Source organism: Drosophila navojoa, chromosome 5, assembly GCF_054131105.1.
Source record: "Drosophila navojoa isolate 15081-1374.11 chromosome 5, UAZ_NAV_1.0, whole genome shotgun sequence".
NCBI lineage: Eukaryota > Metazoa > Arthropoda > Insecta > Diptera > Drosophilidae > Drosophila > Drosophila navojoa.
In genome coordinates this window covers 15,100,100-15,120,120 of record NC_142893.1, presented here as the reverse complement: position 1 = coordinate 15,120,120, position 20,021 = coordinate 15,100,100, and the positions used below count along the sequence as shown (strand labels likewise).

The 20,021-nt window shown below is 39.9% G+C and overlaps 2 protein-coding genes across 5 annotated transcripts; one reads left to right on the top strand and one right to left on the bottom strand.

Moving 5' to 3' along the window:
- Nucleotides 1-258: 258 nt before the first annotated feature.
- flap (flapper) lies at nt 259-12,857 on the bottom strand. 4 transcript variants are annotated; one of them, XM_089261593.1, is made up of 4 exons: nt 12,139-12,857; nt 1,558-3,678; nt 1,021-1,197; nt 259-958 (listed from the first exon to the last, which is right to left on the bottom strand). In XM_089261593.1, exons 1-4 carry the CDS (start codon nt 12,251-12,253, stop codon nt 525-527), a joined length of 2,847 nt encoding a protein of 948 aa, XP_089117719.1. In that variant the 5' UTR covers nt 12,254-12,857; the 3' UTR covers nt 259-524. The 4 variants fall into 4 exon arrangements, with proteins under 4 accessions (XP_089117719.1, XP_089117720.1, XP_089117718.1 ...); XM_089261594.1 differs by having other exon boundaries at nt 1,021-2,931; nt 3,424-3,678; XM_089261592.1 differs by having other exon boundaries at nt 1,021-3,678.
- Nucleotides 12,858-16,486: 3,629 nt separating this feature from the next.
- On the top strand, nt 16,487-19,257 carry Plekhm1 (Pleckstrin homology and RUN domain containing M1). Its single transcript, XM_089261733.1, has 6 exons — nt 16,487-16,706; nt 16,772-17,271; nt 17,338-18,030; nt 18,086-18,249; nt 18,317-18,839; nt 18,896-19,257. Exons 1-6 carry the CDS (start codon nt 16,577-16,579, stop codon nt 19,043-19,045), a joined length of 2,160 nt encoding a protein of 719 aa, XP_089117859.1. The 5' UTR covers nt 16,487-16,576; the 3' UTR covers nt 19,046-19,257.
- Nucleotides 19,258-20,021: the final 764 nt, after the last annotated feature.

Sequence of the window (20,021 nt, the reverse complement as noted above, 5' to 3'; positions counted from 1 at the left end):
TTAAGGTTGACATAACTCTCGGCTTTATATTTATCCTTTTTCTCTCTTCTTCTTTTCAGCTTCGAGTGGATATATAAGGCGAGAATTACAGAATATGGTATGTATGCTATATTATCATATTAGCCTAACTTGATTAATATTAGATATACATATATAATATTATATATCCCCACATGCCCATTTACCATCCTCAACATTATTTAGACAAACCCAAAGGAAAGAAATTATAATTGAACTCCAATTAAATATAGAAAATGCTTTTTATTATCTTTCTAAATATTTATTTATTATGTAAATAACATTTAACATGGTATGCGCATATATACACATACATATATATATATCTATAATATATATATATATCTCAATTTTTGTTGCGACACAAAATTCGTATAGATTTGTTGTTTTCTTTACGTATAGATCGAGCTCTCAATTCAAGATCTTCAACATAGATACATGCTTTATAAATAATTTAAAGTACTTGCAGCAGTTGCAATACAACATGCACCACGCCCCCTGGCCGCCTACTTGGCACCGGTGCGCGGCACATTGTCGAAGGGCACCAGGATGCCAGGCGGACCGCCGAAGCGGCTCTGATGATGGCTCGAAGCGGCGCCAGCCAATTGGGATGCCTGTGAGCTGGACTGCTGCGACTGCTGCGACTGCTGGAAGGGTCTGGGCACATTCTGAGGACTGAGCACGCCGCTGGGCGCACCAAAGCCGCCGGTGTAGCGGCCCCCATTGCCGGCAGTGGCTGCTTCCGTGGCAGCGGCTCCAGCGCCCGGACGCACTCGGTTGGCCTTGACGCGTGTGCTGTACTCGTGATTGTTGCCGGCCACATAGATGTCGGGCTTGGTGCCGCTCAGTGGACGCAGCAGACCCGCCGGCGCACCAAATCCGCCCGTATACTTGCCCGTATTGGCAGCTGGCGCCGATGTGGTGCTAACCACTGCTGGCTCTGTCAAGGAATCGGAATTAGTTTATTTGGTCACAGCCAGAAAATTCCAGCCAAAGACTCACCCGGACGCTGTACGTGGATGGGCGTGCTTATGACCTTGCCGCCGTCGCTCTTGGTGTACTCCACCTTCGGGATGTCGCCCGCACTGCCCGCACTGACCGCATTGAACGGTGGGAACTGCTGCTCGGCGGCGGTTTTCGTTTCCGTTGTCTGGCCAACAGGTGGCGCATCGAAGCGTTCTGCAAAATGCGTTAAGGAGTTTGTAGTGGGATCTTGTGTGTGGCCAGTCGCCGCAGGACTGCTCAATGTGGATGATGAGTCGTCGCTGCTAGCGACGGGCGGCATCAGCACCAGCGGCGGCTCCACAGTTCTAGTCAACTCATGGCCATCGCTGCTGCTGCTGCTGGCTGGAAGCGTAAGCGTGACTTTTGATGGGAAAGCAGTGTTAGCAGTGTTTGCTATTGTTGTAGCAGTTGTTGTTGTTGTTGTTGCTGATGTTGATGATGTTGGCACTGAGCTGGTTGTTGTTGTGGCTGCTGCATCGCTTGACTGAGATCTACTGGCAAAGCCATGAGGCTGAAAGTCATTAGGTTTAATACCTCCCGGCTTTGTTTCCGGCACATCCTTAAAGTTCTCGGGATCATAGGGCACGCCGGGACCCACATCGGGATAGTCGAAGCCCTGCAGCCAGGGCGGCAACGTGGACGAGTCAAAGGGATTCGGCTCAACGGACGGCGGAGCTGTGGATGTTGTTGTGGTTGTTGTTATCAATTGGCTCTTGGCATGCGACCATTGGGTGGTTTGTGCTCTGAAAATGGGTGCTTGAGTGGTGCGCGCTGCTATTGGTGCTGGTGCTTGAGTTGTTGTGGTCGACGGACGTCTCGTAGTCGTCGTAGTTGTTCTCGTTGTTGTGCTGGGTCTGCTGGTGGTGCTGGTGGTGCTGCTGCTTACAGGAGGCGGCGTCAGCTGAATATTGCTCAAGTCCACAAACGGCTCAAACGGTGGCTCCAGATCCTCCGGCACCGTGTGGTTGTACTGGTCGTTGTCGGTGGGCACTATGAAGGTGACGGCGACATCCAGATCCGGATCGGTTACCTCCTGCAGCCAGGGCGGCAGCGTGTAGGCGTAGGCCTCCTCGTTCTCCAGCTTATAGAAGGTGGACGGATCCAGGGGCGTTGTGGAGCGTGGCGGGCTGCGTGTGCTGGTTGTGGTCACTCTTCTAGTTGTCGTTGTTGTTGGTGGTGGTGGTGGCGTAGTGGTGGTGGTGCTGGTGGTGGTGGTGGTAGTAGTAGTGCTAGTGGTGCTGCGTGGCCGCTGTGTGGCCGAGGCTGTGCTGTAATGAACTGTGCCGCGATGACGATTGGGAAACCTGGCGCCGTTGCGTGGCGTGGTGGTGCCCACATGTGCATTGGTGCCATGTGCCTCGGGTCCGTCGTGCACGGGTACGGGCACCACAGCCACTTGGCCTGGCTTGAGCGGTGCCGGCGCCACGGGCGACAGGCCCTGGCCGCTGCTCAGGCTCACGCGTATGTTGTGGCTGCCGGGCTGCTCCACGCCCACCACATGCTTGGTGGGCTGCTGCTCGGTGATGATGTGTGGCTCCGACTCGCGCTGTGCCTCCAGCGGCGGCAGCAGATCCCAGGCAATCACACTGAGTGGCGCAGCATTCGGTGCCGGTGTCCAGGGCACAGGTCCAGCGATGTCCTTGTCCTGCTGTTGCAGCTCCAGCAGATAGTCGGGCAGCGTGCCGTCCGTCTGCAGCGGCGCCTGAGCACTCTCCTCCGGCTGCTGCTGGTTCAGGGGCACCAGCTGCGCCTGCTCCACCTCCACAGCGACATCGGCATCGGCATCGATGGTTGTTGTTGTTGATGATTCATGCTTGGGTGGTGTTAGTGATGTATCTGGTGCTGGTGCGAATGAGGTGCTGTCGGTGCTATCGATGTCCGTACTGGGCACCGCCACGGCTATGGCATCTAGTTGGGAAGGAGTCGGAGTTGGAGTTGAGTATGCGATCAAGGCAAGGCTATCATTGTTTGCTTTGGTTATGGGTCGGGGTCGGGGTCGGGGTCGGGGTCGGGGGCTGTCTATGGGCCTAAATTCTGGATTGAGTGTGAGCAGGGTGAATGTGGGCGGGGCGTGCTGGGCACTGGCTGCTGTAATCTTATATTGCTGACCAGATGATTCGCGCTTGGCATGTGCTGAATCCAGCTGCGATTCAGATTGTGTTAGTGGTGCTACATATGTGACGGGGAGTGTGGCTGTGGATGAGGGCGTGGCTGTGATACTTATGCTATTTGTGGAATTTACTAAAGCTGCTTGAGTATTGCGCTTTTGATTAATTCTATTGCGTAATGTGGATGAAATTGTGGCTGCTGTTGTTGTTGTTGTTGTTGTTGCTGCCTTTGTTGTTGCTGTTGCTGTTGCTGTTGTCGCTTTGGTTGCTCCAGCTGTTGTTGTGAACTCACCAATATGCGGTGGCAGCAGATCATCGGCCGGCTTTCGTATCTCAGTGATGCCCGACGCATAATTGGGTATCTCGAATTGCAGGCCCTGCGCGCTGACCACCTTCCGCCCATCGGGCGTATCGATCGGACGCAGTGCATCGATCGGATTGCCATAGCTATCGATGGCTCGCTCGCTGCCCGCATTGAAGGCATCGCCCGCCGCGGCCTCAGCCAGCGGTGGCTGCAATTCTAATGAAAACGGCGATTGCCGCACATCTGCGGAGAAGGGGGGGAAATTTGGTTGTTGTTTTTGTTGTTGTTGTTTCTTGTGGTTTGCATGTGTGTAGACAGATGAGTGTGTGTGTGGGTGTGTGTGAGTGGGTGTGTGCATGAGCTGGTTTATGTGAGTGGCAATGGCTGCAATTTGCTGACATCCACCAAAACAAAAACAAAACAAAAAGAAGCTAAAAGAATGTTAGAAACAGTGGAAGCGAAGAAGAAGATGAAACTGATGTGGCAGCCCCTTGGGTGGCTCTGTGTGGCAATTTGGCTGCCATTGCTGGCTGCTGTCGCTGATTGATTGACATTGGCTTAAATGCTCTATAAATGTATATGTATGTAGGTGCCTAGATGTTGGGTCTTTGTCTCCTTTACTTGGAAGCTGCGGTTGCCTTTTGTGTATACCCTGTACTTGAGTAAAGAGCCAGGGCATACTGTTGCTGCTCTAGGTTATGCTACAGCTGGAGTATGGAGCTGTACAATCCATAAAGTCTATACATTCTTGAACAGCCTCAGCAGTGTAGTCTATCCAGTTACTTTTGTCTATCTGCCTCTAGGGTTTCCCTCATTTCGTATATTTATATATTGGGTAGTCGAAAAGTCTTTTCGTATTTGTAATAAAACTTCAAATCATATTTTTTAATAGATATAAATATAAAAGCAATAGATATAAAAGCAAATAAATATATACTAAGATAGAGTATATAGATATTTATGTATATATACACTAATATATATGTGTTTATATAGATTATGTAGACATACCATAAGCAGTAGAAATTTATCACTTTTGCTGAATAATTCATCAAAGTTCTCGAGTCTCTAGTCTCTAGCTGCCCGACTATTAAATAACCTGAACCCTTCGCTCATATTCCAAGTATTCTACGCTAGCAACACTTCAATTGTTTACAGATCTCTGAAGCTAAAGAGCATAATTCACGAGAAGTCCAAAACAGAGAATAATTTGCTTACGCATATGAAATAGGATACCTTTACTATAATCCCCTCATTCAGTTAGCTTCAGACAGTTTTCGATGTGATACTTTAATGTCTCTAAAAAGTCATAGTGAAGCAAAAACTTGATCACATCGTTAATATCATTACACAATCTTTACTTGGAAATCATAGAAAATTTCTATGCGTTTGTCTCTGACTATTACACAATTTACTTTGAAATTTGAAAATATTTTACTGTATTTCCATCCAACAATTGAATAGAATAATCTGTTTAATAGATATCTAACTTTAATTCTGATTGTCTATACTCTGAACTTTTTATTCAAATAGAACCGCGCTAGCTAAAGTTATCAAGTTCTCAAGTTCTCCATTCTCGAAGTATACAAAAGCCTACACGCACTTGTATTGGAATTGCATATATTTTGGTATGTGTGTGTGCGTGTTGTATGCCAGTCAAAGCCCATGATAACAGGGTATCTAACAGTCATGCATTTCCAGATAGAGCACTCTTATTTGCTGTATCTTCCAGCTGCTGTTGCTGTTGCTATTTCAATGCAACTTTTCGGTTGACACATAACACACTTACACACACACACATACACACACACACACTTGCACACTCACTCATTGCCTGTGGCGTTACTTGTGCCAGGTAGGTCAATAAGTAAATTAAGATTTGTACTATTTCGTTGCGCTGTCTCTCCCTCTGCCCCGCCCTCCCCCTCGCAGTGTGATTGGCAGTCAATCAAGTTCGTTGCCTGAGTCTTTTGTTTTGGTTGAGCTTGAGCCGAGATGTTTGCTCACCGCTGGCCCCAAACAAAAATGTGTCTCAATCATGTAGCTCAAAGTGCATGGAATTTGTCTGTTTTATCAATCAATTACATTACATCAACAAGGAAAGTATTTTCGAGTTGTCTCATGTTCATTCCAATATCTGTCTTCACTGAATTGTAACTAGAGAAATTTGCAGTTTGCAACAGAGATTTCAGCTTTTATAGTGTTAACAAGCCTTGGCGAATTGATAAAGACTTAAGCAAAAGAGATTTTATCATTTAAATAGTTGTAAATGGAGGTTTGGCATTTGATATATGTAGATATGCTTGGCTCAAAGGTTAACATTTAATAGAATTTATTAATAGGTTTATTTGGGATTAGGGCATCAGAATAAAGCAGACAGCAAGATATTATCTCTCTATCCATAATTATTGCCTTTTGTTTTAAATGAAAAAAAAAAAAAAAAATAATAATAATAATAATAATAATTTAGTTCTTTATATTTATGCCATAAAATAATAATATACAACCGATTGCATCGATCAATTGCCTAGAGTTATTCCATTTTATCTCAATCTAGCCCCAGCTCTTCTTTCCACATCCCAAGCTATAGCCCATAAATACTCGATTTTATAATTTCCGTCATTGAGAGCACAATATAAGAGATAATTGTACACATTAAAATAGATAAAACATTTTCAGAACTAGATTCCACAGAGAACTAGTTGCAAAAGCTCATCTGACATCTAGCTGGTTCACATTTCATTTAACCTGGGGATATTTCTTTTTTCGCGCTTGAACTCACGAAGTAAACCAGTAAAACTTGATCAGTCTAGCCTTATCCATCAAAGGCCACGCCCGCTCAGAACTAGCCTCAACTGACTAGCTGACTGACTAACTAACTAACTAACTTATTAACATCTCTCATTGCGATTCTCTAATAGATTCATAGACAACTAACCGACGTTATTAAATATCTTCCAATCATCGGCACGAGGTCTAGATGCAATCTAGCATGTCCGCCTATTTATTAGTCATGCCACGAGGGTAACAAAGTAGTTTTTTCTTTTATTTTAATTTAAATTTTATATTATTTTTTTTTTTAACTTGTTATAAAGTGATAAATAGTTAAGATTTGTTTATGGATATGGAGATCATATATATTTTTATTCATCTATAATTTATGGCAATCCAGTTTAGTTATTAGACTGCAGGGCTCATAATAGTCTACATTTTTTATATATATTTATATCAAATACCTTCCAGGAAACCCGCCTAGTGCTGAACCAACCAAACCACATTTTGGTCACCCATTTCTGATGGCAGATTATGAAAACAAATAAAACTGTGAATAATTTTTAATATAATTAGAACCTGGCGAAATACCAAACAAAAACCTTTATTCGAGTTTAGGCAATTAATATACAAATAAATTATTGACTGTGCTATTTTAGCAATAAATTCCTGGGCACACACACAGTTACAGAGCTCGAGCTGATAGATTTTGATGGGCGCTCTCTGGAATTCTAGACAAGTTCCGGCTGCTAAACATATGTGCATATCAATTTAACTATATATAATGTATATAAATGATTTGCTGTGGATGTTTATTGTCTATTTTGCATTCATATTCGCCATGTTTGTAAGTAAACAATGGGGCATACTTTACATATGTATCTATCTTCCAGCTAGGCTTATCTATGGCAGCTGACAAATGATGCTGCTCAAGTTTGATCAGAAGTCTTAAGCCCTGAACTTTAGCAACGCATAAATATGAATTCACTAAAGATATACAAATATCGGATGCTTACAATATAACTAGGTATATATATACTTATCTCGGCAACATCTTGAGACTGGGAAAGTGTTGCCAGCGCGTTGTTTAATTTATTCTCAGATCTCATCTGTTGTAATTAACAATAAAAAATTCTAATGAAATTTTGTGCAAATCTACAATACTGCGATCCCAACTAGTTCCGAGTATTAGGCGAAACCTTTTGTTTTATTGTCAATCGAAATATTCGTAAAACTAGTCAAATTCAGCTTTTGCCCCTCAAGTTCACTGCCAATTAAATTTTTATTGTTTTATTTTTGTTTTGATCTTTTATTTGATTTTTTTGTTTTGTCATATTGAATTAAAGTTTTAATTGATCGGCGACTTCACGACATCTGCACCCACTCTGAGCACAGACAATGTCATAATTCCAACTGTTTTTTTGTCGCTTTTTTGCACTTTTCTGTTTTACAGTTGCTTTGACAAGCTTTTTGTTTTTGCCTTCAGCCTTCATGTTTGGGCTGATAACAATCAAATTTCATTATGCTCATCCCGCGATCATCGCATTATCTTGGGCCTTGAATTATCGACTTATTTAGCTGTTGAAAATCACACTGCCCACGCACAGCTCCCCAGCTGAGCAAAGGCCAAAAAAGCTAAACAATTCGCGCTCGTAAATAATATTTTATTGTCAGCTCTGAAATTTTGTTGTGTTTCTTTATGATTGTCAATAATTAATTGCCTTAATCGAGGTGTCTCGCTGCAGAAATTGAAGAAATGAGTCGGTATAGTCGGGTGTGGCTGACCAGGGAATACCCGATTAGTCGAGACGAACCCCAGTCAGATAATAAACGAATTCGAGTTAAGTCTTTTCTAAAGATCTAGAATAATATAATTCTTTATATAAACTCAAAATGTATAAGAATTGTTATAAATTATTATAGATAAGTTAATAGATCTACAATAATATAATTCTTTATATAAGCTCAAATTCTATAAGAATTATTATATATTATTATAGATAAGTTAGTAGATCGTTTCTAAGGATATGAGGTCAAATTCTTAGAGTTTATATCTATAATAAATTTGTATAGATAGTCAGAAGAGAATTTTTCTGTTCCGTGAAAGGAGAAAATGGAGAATCTAGAGAATCTATATATATACCATATTAAAGAATTTTAGCCCTTAAATTCGTGTGTTCTATGATCGAGTAAAAAAGTTTAATATAAAATTTAAATAAATTTTCTCTTAATAATAATAAAATTTATTATTAAGAGAAAATTTATTTAACAACAACATTCCAAGGACTTAGAACTCAGCTGAACATTCTGTTTAAGAATATATAGACTTTATAGGCTTGCCACGCCTACTTCTAAATATGCCAAAGCTCACATTGAACTATTAAAATTGGCTAAATCAAACTGAAATATACAAATTAAACAAACATTTCACATAAATCTCTCATCAGCTTCAATCCATTGATCAATATATCATAATTACTTAGATTTCGAATGGTTGGGCAACTGATCTCACGACTCACGCAGATTTTCAATATGAATTTCATTGTGATTTCGATTTTGCTTTTAATTTCGGTTTTTTTCCCATTAATGTGTGGTAATTTGCACTTATTAATCCCATGATATCGAAAAACCCATTAGTGACGTAAGAAACGTCTCATGAAATACGTCGCAGATTATCAATTATAATAAACGGTTAAAATCTATATCAGGGCTTATTGTGCTGGTCTATTAAGACATTATGAAACTTTTCAGGCTGCACTTTGGGCATATATATATAGAAAAAAAAATACAAAAATACAATAGCCAAAATAAATCACGAAAAATTATGGAAAAAACGAAACAGCCAAGCCAAAGTTTTCATTATGAGGCTAACTAATTGTGCACTACAACAACAACAACAACAGCAGCTGCCTATAAAATCTTTGCGAATTTGTTAATTATCACGTACAGTCAAGAGTCTTTAACGATATATATTCATTGGAGTAGCTGTTCGAGCAGATCGTGTGAATAGCGGCTAGAGAAAATCGTTAAACAATAATTGATTATGGCCATAAAACCAAAAGAAAAGACAGCAACACAATTGGACACTGATGTATTGTCTTTGAGATAATGTTAAACAATGGACGAATCTCTGCTTTTGCTATAGAGCTTATAAAGCTGTTTGAGTTGATATACTGGATGGTAAACAGGGTTCAATAAATCTGGCAAACATATGAATTGATATCGTTACACACCTTACACACTTTAATATGCGTTATTTATGAAGAATTATTTAGACAATTCAAAAAAAGGAATTATCCATATAGAGAGTTAACTTTAGTAGAGTCTATATAGCAAATTTGGTAACTTTCGCGCTTGAGGAATACGAGATTAGCTCAAAGGAATACAAGTAGAAACATATTGAGTACTTGAACTTATACGCCTGCTTCTGTATACCTTCTACATATCTTCTCTATAACTATAATTTAGTCTAATCTAGTCTTATCTAACTATGATCCATAATACAGCCCGGCTTATAAACACCTCAGAAAATCTACAAAGCGGATTTCGAATACTTGTCAGCATAGTTAAACCAGACACTTGAGCCATAGAATTTATATAATATAATTTTTTTTGTATTGACTAAATATGCTGCAGCTTTTATATAATCAGCTTAAACGTATTTATCTATAAGTCCCATAACTTGCGGCGTGTCTTAAATGCAATTAACCTCTTTTTTGTGGGGGCGCTCCATGACCCACAAAACAGGAAAACGAAAAAAAAAGTTAAATAAATAAACTGAGAAAAATTGAAGAAGAAACGTTTGAACAGTTGCAAACAAGCTTAACAAATTGTCATAACAATTTATGAACTTGTCGAGCTGCCCCCGTCCCAGAGGCCAGAGGCTGAAGATGAACAGCCTTTTAAAGTAGCAGCTGAGATAATGATAGACGCATCCCAGAGGTCGTCCCTTCCAGCAGCATCAGCAGCTCAAAGTGAAGCCGAAAATGAAGAAGAAGAAGAAGAAGAAGATGAAGAAAAAGTGGAAATCAAAAACCCCAAAGATGAAACTGCAACTGAAGCTGAAGCTGAAGCTGAGGCTGATGAAGCCTTGCCAGTCATGTCATCTGGCTCTTACATAACTTTTGTTATTGTTGTTGTTGTTGTTGTTGTTTGCTTTGAGCCGGCGGCTTCTCGAGTTTCATTTACCCTTTGTTGCCTTTGGGAATTGAACGTTTTTGTCGCCATCGGCCAAATCTGTTTATTTATTTTTTCTGCTTTTTTTTTTTCCTGTATTAAGCTGACGCCTTATTTTGGCCAGTTCGATGGGATTTGTCCAGTTTGTGACTAACACATTTGCTCATTTGATATATCGAAAGCTCGAAAACATCTTAAATGTCATGAATCGCAGTTATTTATTAACTCTAATTTGATGATCGGCATGGATGAGTGTCCGGCAAGTTCCCCCGATTCACTGCATGATGCATGGAAACCCATGGAAACTGAACACAGGCGTACAGCATTTCGATGAAATTTAGTAATCAAGTATTGGACTATAGTCGAAAGGTATTTGAGACTTCCTGTATGTGAGTCGGAGAACTGAATCAGATCTTAAGCAGAGACAGACAGAGAGAGAGAGAGAGATAGAAAGACACCGAGCAAATTTGAGAACAGAAAAAAACATTTGGAGTGTTATAGAAGTAGGGAGAGACGGAAATAGAGTCGGCAGGAAATAAGGAGAGATATACATACATAAGAGAAGAGAAGAGGGCGAAAAAAAAGTAACAGTGAGAGCCAAGGAGACAGAGAGGGGAATATCTCAGTGAAAAAGATTTACTCTGATCTTTGTTTCGACTACAGCTCAGTTAAAACCTTCACTAACAAATAGTCTTCTACTTGTTTACTTCATCCCGAATCATCACTGATTCACTCCTATGCAATGTCGGAATGACTAAAACCCAAAGTATTTAGGCTGATTAGAAAACAGATGAGAATCGAGTGATTTCATTCAGTTAGATGAGTTGGTGCATGTGCTGGGAATTAGTAACAATTGGTTGATAAGTTAGGGAACAGTTCAAACAGAGACTCAAAGGACAAAGATAAATAGATATGTAGACTTAAATAATAGATAACATAAAATAAACGTTAGTTAATACTTAAGAAATAAACTTAGTTACAGTTGGAGAAAAAAAAACACAGACAGTTGATTATCACATTAAAATTTTATGAAATATGTGCATTAAAAAGGATTATTATTAAAATACATTTTATTAAATATTATAAATAGTTGAGAAATTTAAATTATAAAAAATAATTGATTGAATTTTCATCACTTAACAAATATTTGATCAAATTTTCATATAAGAAAATATTAATTTAATAATTGATTATGGTATTTAATAAAAAATAAAATAAACAAAAATTTTATTTACGCAAAAAATATATTTATATTAATGCGTATTTAATATATTTTTCTTTCAAAAATATAATTGTTTAATAATACAAACATTGTAAATTTTGTAATTAATTTTCATAATGAAATAATTTGTTTAATTATCAAATTAATTGCTTATTTTTGTAGCCCAAATAGATATACCCAAATATTGATTGATTAACTTGTTTGTTTAATGATGTAAACTCAATCAATTTCGGTTGCACATATTTGATTCAACACGAATTAGCATAGGTTTCACACTGAGCTAGATAAGTGAATCTTTAGTTTGAAATAACATGCGTATAAAGACGTAATTGGAGTAAGCAACACGAAACACAGAAACGCAAATAGACGAAAGGCGAAAAGGAAATTAAAAAGCAAACACTAATTAAATATCGTATGTCTATGCGAATTGGTTACGAATTCGAATTGGTATCAAAATCGTAAATCCAATCGGCTTCCAATTGGAATCCGAAATGAATTATATGTATGTGCGTATGTATGTGGTGCATGTATACCAGGCCTTCCAGCTGCTGCGTCGATCCTCAGTAGCGCCAGAGCTAGCAGCAGCGTAACGGTAACGCCGGCAGCTCTGCGACTGCGTCGCCCGTATTTCAAACTGCGCGTTTGCATTTCGATTTTGGCAATTCGGAATAACGTTATATTTCTCGTTGCTGTTGTTGTTGTTCTTGCCTTGTATGATTTGTGTTTCTTTTTTCGAATTTGTCACGCAACCGTCGATTTAGAATTGGGCATTGCCCAAAAGCCGCATTCGAGTTGAAACCCGCGAGGAATAATTAGCGCGTAGGCAGAATAACAATGCTGACAACAACAACAACAACAACTACAGCCACCAGGTCGAATTGATGCTGTCAGGGATGACAAAATCCGCAACGACGACGAAGACGACGACGACGCGAACGACGAAATCTGCACCGGCGTGCACACAGAAAAAAACCTTATTGCCAAATACAAATAATATGTAATATTAATTTTTTTCTCGTATTTATTTTAGCTTGTACCGCTTGCACACAATATTCAATCAATTGTGACACGATTTCACGACTCGCAGTCACTGTGGGATAGAGATGCGCCGCACCGGAGACAGTAACGGAGACGGTGACGGAGATGTAAACGAAGTTAACTGAAGATTAGATGAGCGAGGCGCTCGAGCGTAGCAGAAACACGTCCGTAGCTCACGAGTTCTGCGCTTTTAATAAACGACGCTGCCATCAGCGACAACGAATGAAGCTTGGCTTTCGCATTGGCATCAAGTTGACGCTGACGGCGCACAGTGGTCCATATGTTTGTCTACATGTTACAGCAGCATTAATATTAATAGCAATTAACAATTTGGGCTTTACACAATCTGCATGTATGTTTGTATATAAAAATGATCGTTTTAAATATAATGTTGGCTAGCTAACAATTGCATAAGTGTATTATTTTGACTGATAAAATTAGTTTTTGAGCCAATGTACATCTAATTCCCAGCAACAGCGGCGTCACTGCATTTATTTACATATTGAACAAATTTCCCTAAGTCTAGGAAATTATTCAGCAAAACAAAACAAAAAGTATTTACAGTGCTGCAACTATCGCTTTCGTTCTTATTTAGGACATTTTCAACTCTAAGCCTCTCTCAGCACAGGTCACATGTATTTGCATATACACGCATGTGTGGGTGTATATGTATATTTATATGAGCTCAAAGCCCGAGTTGATTGCTAACTTATAGCGTATTGCTTTTGAAACCGGGAAACTGTACATTTAATGACCTTAGATATATCGTATATATGTATGTATGTATGTATGTACATCCGTATATGAATATATGAATATCGTGTATTTTCCCATACTTGGTGCAGGCGTTGCATTGCCAATGTCGCTCAAGGTCAGGCTTAACATTCGCCTAACATAAGCTTAACATTCTGTTATTGCCTATTGCCCACACGTTTCAACGGTTTTGCATATGATTTTATGTATGCATGTATTTATAAATGGTATGCAAATTCATAATGAAAATGAATGTGTTAAAGTGTGATCAGCATTTGTTTCTACTACACTATTTGTTTATTTAGACAGACAGGTTTGGATTTTGGCGACTAAACTCAATAGATTGTCTGTCGATCTATCAGGGAACATCACAGTCAGCAGTCTAGTTGCTAACAATGAATAATGCAAATCTATCAGTCATACAATACATACATACATATATTACGAACAAATTCATGCATGGGGAATTCGTTCACAGAACAAAATCCTGTTCTCTGACAGAACATTGATTTCTGACTGGCTTTCGATACTTGAATTCATTAAATTGAGCGGCAAATTCTTTTGAGAAGCAAATTCAATTTTGTACTCATCAAAGTGCATTAATTCGAAATTTACGATGCTTAGTCAGCTTATATTAGATCACATTGTGGGGGAGCATTGTGCAAAGCCTTCTTTGATGTTATATTAACATTTGCGTACATTGATCCCTTTCGCAATTTGATTGCACAATTTCGTTTGTGAATATGCTTAAATTTGAAGGCTTTGCGATTGCGCTTTATTTATGTACATATATATAAATACATATGTATGTATTTGTACAATCTTTTAGTTCAGTGCATAACTGTCAGGCAAGGTCCAGGCGGCTTTTATCTTACAAATTATGTCAGCCGTTTGTTCCGCATTGGGACTTTTTTATTTACTTTTTGGTATTTTGGTATGTGTGCCTCGTCTTCGAGCCCGAATTCGACTTCGAATCTTTGGCTTTGTATTCACCTTTGCCTGCGCTTCCTATGCGCAGCGTAACGATTGAAGCAAACGCTGCGAATGGAATCATTGGGCGTTAAAATTATTGTTACAATTAACAGCGCAGATATTACCAAATGGACTTAGCTCTAAAAAGGCGCGCAATTTGGCCCGTGTTGCTGCTTTTGTTGTTATTATTGTTGTTGTTGCTGCTGTAGGGCGCCCAGTGTTAATAAATCAAAGCTAAGCGTCGGACGACGCGTCGCGTCGCTGCATAAGGCAAACAACAGACAAAGCCATCAATGGGACGTCGCGACGCTGTGGCTCAGTCGACGTCGAAGAAGTAATCAAAATTGTATTACGAAAACAAACGTTTTTATAAAAATGTTGTTGCTTTGCCTCTACTTCTTCTTCTTCTTCTTCTTCTTCTGCTGCTACTTATAACAATGGCCCAAACGGTTGCCGCTGGCAGCGTGAAGTCGACGTTCAAGTCAAACTTTTTGAGTGGAGCTAAGAAAAAAAGTCAAGTCAGCATCACAGCAGCAGCAACAACAACAACAACAACAACGACAACAACAACAGCAGCAGCAGTAGGCATGCAGTGACAGCATTCATGCTGTATATTATTTACTTTAATAGAGTCTATGCCGCTTAGTCAAAGTCTCTTGCTGTTGGGAAATGATAATGGAAATGGAATTGAAAAAGAAAATGACACGGCGCTGCGCATGCGTAAAAATTTTTGAATGACCCTTCACCTTCAGCTTAATACTTACGTTTTTTCTGTTTTGTTATTAATTGTTATTATTTAATTTAATTTAATTTTTTTTTTTTTATTTCACAAACATTTGCCTTACCTTTTGAACTCATCTTCATAAATAAAAGTAAAATTCATTAATTAAATTCGCAGCTTCATCAAGCTTTAACATTTCCGTTAAAAAAAAACATGACTACATGATGTTTGCGAAATGATAAAAAAATGTATAAATGCTTGTATATAAATATAAAAGCATATATAATAAATTAGTAACCAATTTCAGTGCAGTTGTTGAATGCAAGTGCTGTCAGCCCACACCAAAATTGTTTCGTAAAAAAACAACAACGAAGCTGAAAAAAAACAACGTAAATTTTTTTTTCTCTCGACCAGTTTTTGAACCAGTTGGAGCGCATCTTCTGTACGATATATCAGAGGCTATACAATTTTATTGCAAAAATATTGAAAAATGCGTTAAGACAACAACAATAACAACAACATTAACAGCAACAACAAGTTGAACAATGACAGCATAAACTTTGTTGGTCACCCTGACCTTAACACAAATTTCGTCTTAATATCAAGTGGCGACTTACTGAATGGATACGTGCACAGCCTATGGACAAGCCGGGATTGAGGCTGACACTTAAGTCAACTTCATTTTCATTCATATGTAAATAAACATAAATAAATATATATGTGTATGCACATGTATGTATTTATGTATAAATAATTTTCCATCGACTGCAGAAATGAGAATTGTTTGGCTAACAATATTTATTATTAGTACTTAATTTCTATTCCTTGACGAGTTGAGTCATACATGTTGTTTGGCTCGTTGAAATAAAACCCCAAGGCATCAGAAGTCATTAAAGCTTTGTCTTGTTAACGAATACGCTGAATTTGTGGTTATTTATTTGCGTGGGGTTTTTTTTTTTTCATTCTTATAATCGAGCGTTCCCACATAGAAAGAAAGCAAGTAAGCAATAATAAGAACTGGTCTTAAAGCTCATAATTCCAAACGGAAATTCAATACTGCTTACTTTATTCGGTTCACAGATACACATAAATTGTTGACTTAAAGATTCTCTTCATAAAAAAAATATGAAAAGCCGTTAAAAAGAGAGCTCTTGTGACGTCATTGAACCCACAATCGATAAAATTAAATATCGGTTCAATATCGATTCACTCATTAGCTGGTTCATAAGTTCCGCGAGCTTAAGTTGATTTCATTGAATATATTCAATAGCCCAATAAATGTGAGCTAAAGTAAAGTATAATGCTCATTATTGGTGTCATTTCTCCAATATTTTGTTAAAATCTTTAAATAAGCCAAACAAACTGAGTTGAATATTTTTGGCATTGTTAATTTGCAGCCCTGGTTAACAGCTGATTGTGTCTTAGCAAGAGATAACAATAAATAAGTCGAAATTGGAATATAAATAAAAACGCTTCAAGACAAACAAATGAGCTCCCTCTTTCGCAGCCTAAATCATTTTTCCACAAAACGTGAAAATGTCATTAAGGAGGCGCTGATAAATACACTGAACGAGAATGCGAGAGAAATCGAATTCGAAGTTAAGCAAAAAGGACTTGGTAATTCCCCTCAATTCAAATTCAATTAACCCAATTGGCATGACTCATCCGAAAATTTCCCACAGAAGTCATTGGATTGTGCGAACAGACGAGTGCTTTATGCACCACCTTAGAGGCTTTGTTCCTGCACGGCTTGAAAGACTCGTTTCTATGGGCCACCATCAATGTGATAGCTGGAGATGTGGAGCGACGACCGGAGCCGAGCTTTTGGTCACCGGCCATGGTGTTCATGCACAAGCAGGTGATCGAACAAATCCAACGGTTGAGCCAGATAACCTCGGAGACGGGCCAGTGTCGGGCGTGGGTGCGACAGTCTCTCAACGATTCCGTATTCTCGTCGTATTTAAATAATATGCGCAAGAATGGCTCCGCACTGCGTCCGTACTACAAGAAAGATGCGCTGCTCAAGGACAGCGAAGGTCTGGAGACAGCAGCCAAGATTATGGAGAGTCTGGAGGCTTATGTGACATTCGATTTGCCTGTGAACTCAAGCCTGCTCAATCAATGGCCCGACTATGCGCTACAGCTATCCGATCTATGGACACCAGCACTCAAATCCTGCCCAGTAAGTAGAGCAGGAAAAAGTATTTATTAAAAGTCCATATTAATAACGTATTTATTTCTTTTTCAGATAAGCAGCGGCGTGGATGTGGCCAGCTCCTTGGCTACTGAAATCGTGGCCATTCCTACGCCACAGCCGCTGCACACGAACGAGCTCTTCTCGGAGTCCATTTCGAACAGTCCATTCAGACGCGGAGGTCAGTTTGGGAATGCAGACCTCAACCAGCACGAGATGCTTGATGTATTTATGCAAAAGGTCGACGAGCTGGATATTATTAACGAAGAGCAGGCATGCACAGCGGGAGAGACAAAGAAAGATCATGAAGAGCCCACTGAGGCCGAGAAAACCGAGTCGAGTGGTGGCAGTGGCCAGCGGATTCGAAAGCGTTCCATGCGTCTCATTGAAGAGCCCTTCTCTGAGCTGCCGCAGGGCAGCAATTCGCTGACAAATCTCATGCAAACCTCGTGGTCCGCCGATCTGGATGCCCATACGCCCACAGAAGAGACCGGAGCGCGCTTCTTTCAGCGCTCGGTTAGCATGAGCAGCACGACAAGCCTGCGCACGCCCACGGCAGATCGCTGCAGCTACAATGCGCTGCTACGCAAGCACGAGAGCAATCGCGAGGATGGCTCCGGCTGGTCGCAGATCTGGGAGAAGTTTCGCGCCAATCCCTCCACCTTGAACTTGGCGCAGCAGCAGACGACGCAACGAGATCTTGATTCAAATGCCACAGATGATATGAGTGAACTGCAATCAATTGACGTAAGTTATTGCTCTATGGGAATATGGGCTCAATATAAATATTCCCTACTCACAGACCAACTCGGAATTTGAGCTGCTCAACTCCAACTTCGAAATGGGCGAGCTGCAGCAAATGGTTGCTCAACTCTGTCAGCTGTCACGCGAGCCCGGACTGAATGCACAGGGCTTTCTGTGCAAGGGCTGCCAGCATCCGCTGGGCATTGGCGACAACAATTTCCAGTGCGTAGAATTTTACTATCATTTATGGTCTTAGCTTTAACAACATGCCTTCTATCTACTCCCGCAGAGTTTGTGGCTTTAGTGGCAATTACTATTGCAACATCTGCATGGAGCCGGAGCCTCAACTCATTCCGGCACGCATCGTCTACAACTGGGACTTTCGCAAGTATGCCGTCAGCAAGCGGGCAGCACTCTTTCTGGCCGAGTTTCGGGCACAGCCCTTCCTCGACATGCAGCTACTCAATCCGAGCATTTACTATGCCTCCGAAGCCATGGCCGAGCTACAGTCCCTGCGCATTCGCTTGAACTTTATACGTGCCTATCTGTATACCTGCGCGCCGAGCAGCCTGAAGCTGCTCCAAGACCATTTCGCTGGCCGGGAGTATCTCTACGAGCACATACATCAGTACTCCATAGCAGATTTGGCATTAATACAGCGCGGTGCGCTTTGCCAGCAGCTCCAGAAGGCCTTCAAGCTGGGCGAGGCGCACGTGCTCAAGTGCCGACTCTGCCAGCTGAAGGGCTTCATCTGCGAAATCTGCCAGAGTCCGCGCGTGCTCTATCCCTTTCACATTGCCACCACATTTCGGGTAAGTCTATTCATCTGCATTTCGATTGTAATTGTAATTTGTATTCGCATTTGCAGTGCGTCACATGCGGTGCTGTATTCCATGCCGAATGCCTGAACGAGCATCAGCCGTGTCCCAAATGCGAACGTCGACGTCTACGTGAGGATCAGCCGCTGCAGGAGGCCGTTGAAGATCTAAAGCTCAAGCATAGCTCAGTCGCAGCTTAGATTGCCATTTAGTTTATAGCCAACAAAGTGCGATTGTTTATTGCTTACGGAATTTGATTCTGTTTTGTATTTACACTATGTCTAAGCTTGTTATAGTTCGATTGGCTAATCAGCAGATGCTTTTAGCCAATTCATGTTATTCTCACTATTTTGTAAATAACCGCTTGCAGCTAATATATACTCAAGAAAACAAACTGCATTTAAAAATAAAATTAATTTATACAAAATTCACCTTTGGATAATTTTAGTGAAATGGATCTGTGCTAAGAATATATATGTTATGATAACTGAATAAATATATTATATTGCTTACCATTATATAAACTGCCCCAATATATCACTTATTTTCCATATTTCAGCCCAACCCACCCATAAAATGCATTTGAATTCGGTATTTCCAATGCTTTTTTTCAGTTTATTAATATGAGAACTTCAAATGGAATGATATTGAAATAGAATGTTGACTTTTGAATTATTTTTATGGTTTAACAACAATGAATTCCATAATAATCATAAGTAATTAATTTGTAGTAAGTGAATAATATTGCCCTAGGGGTTTCAACAAATTTATATATTAATTTAGAATAGTTATTGAAGAATGGATACAGAAGTTGTTCGAATTGTATCACAAATGGAAAATAATACATTTAATTAACTGATTGTGGTATTGATGTAATATGATCTATTCAGACTAAGTGTAAATGTTGCTTGTGTTTTTCTTTTTTGTCATTTCAATTTTCCTTTTATTTTACGTTGGAAAAACCTTTGGTTTGTGCTACAGTTTTCATTTGCATTAACATTTGTGTGTTTTCTTTGTGATTTAATAATAAAATTTTAATTTCGGTTCAACAATTTGTTCAGTCTAGTTTAGATAGGGAGAGCGACAAAAACGCTCGTAAATATGCGAATAGTACTTACATATAGATTTATATTTATATATATTAATGGGGGTTCTTTGCTGGTGTCGCCTTTTGAA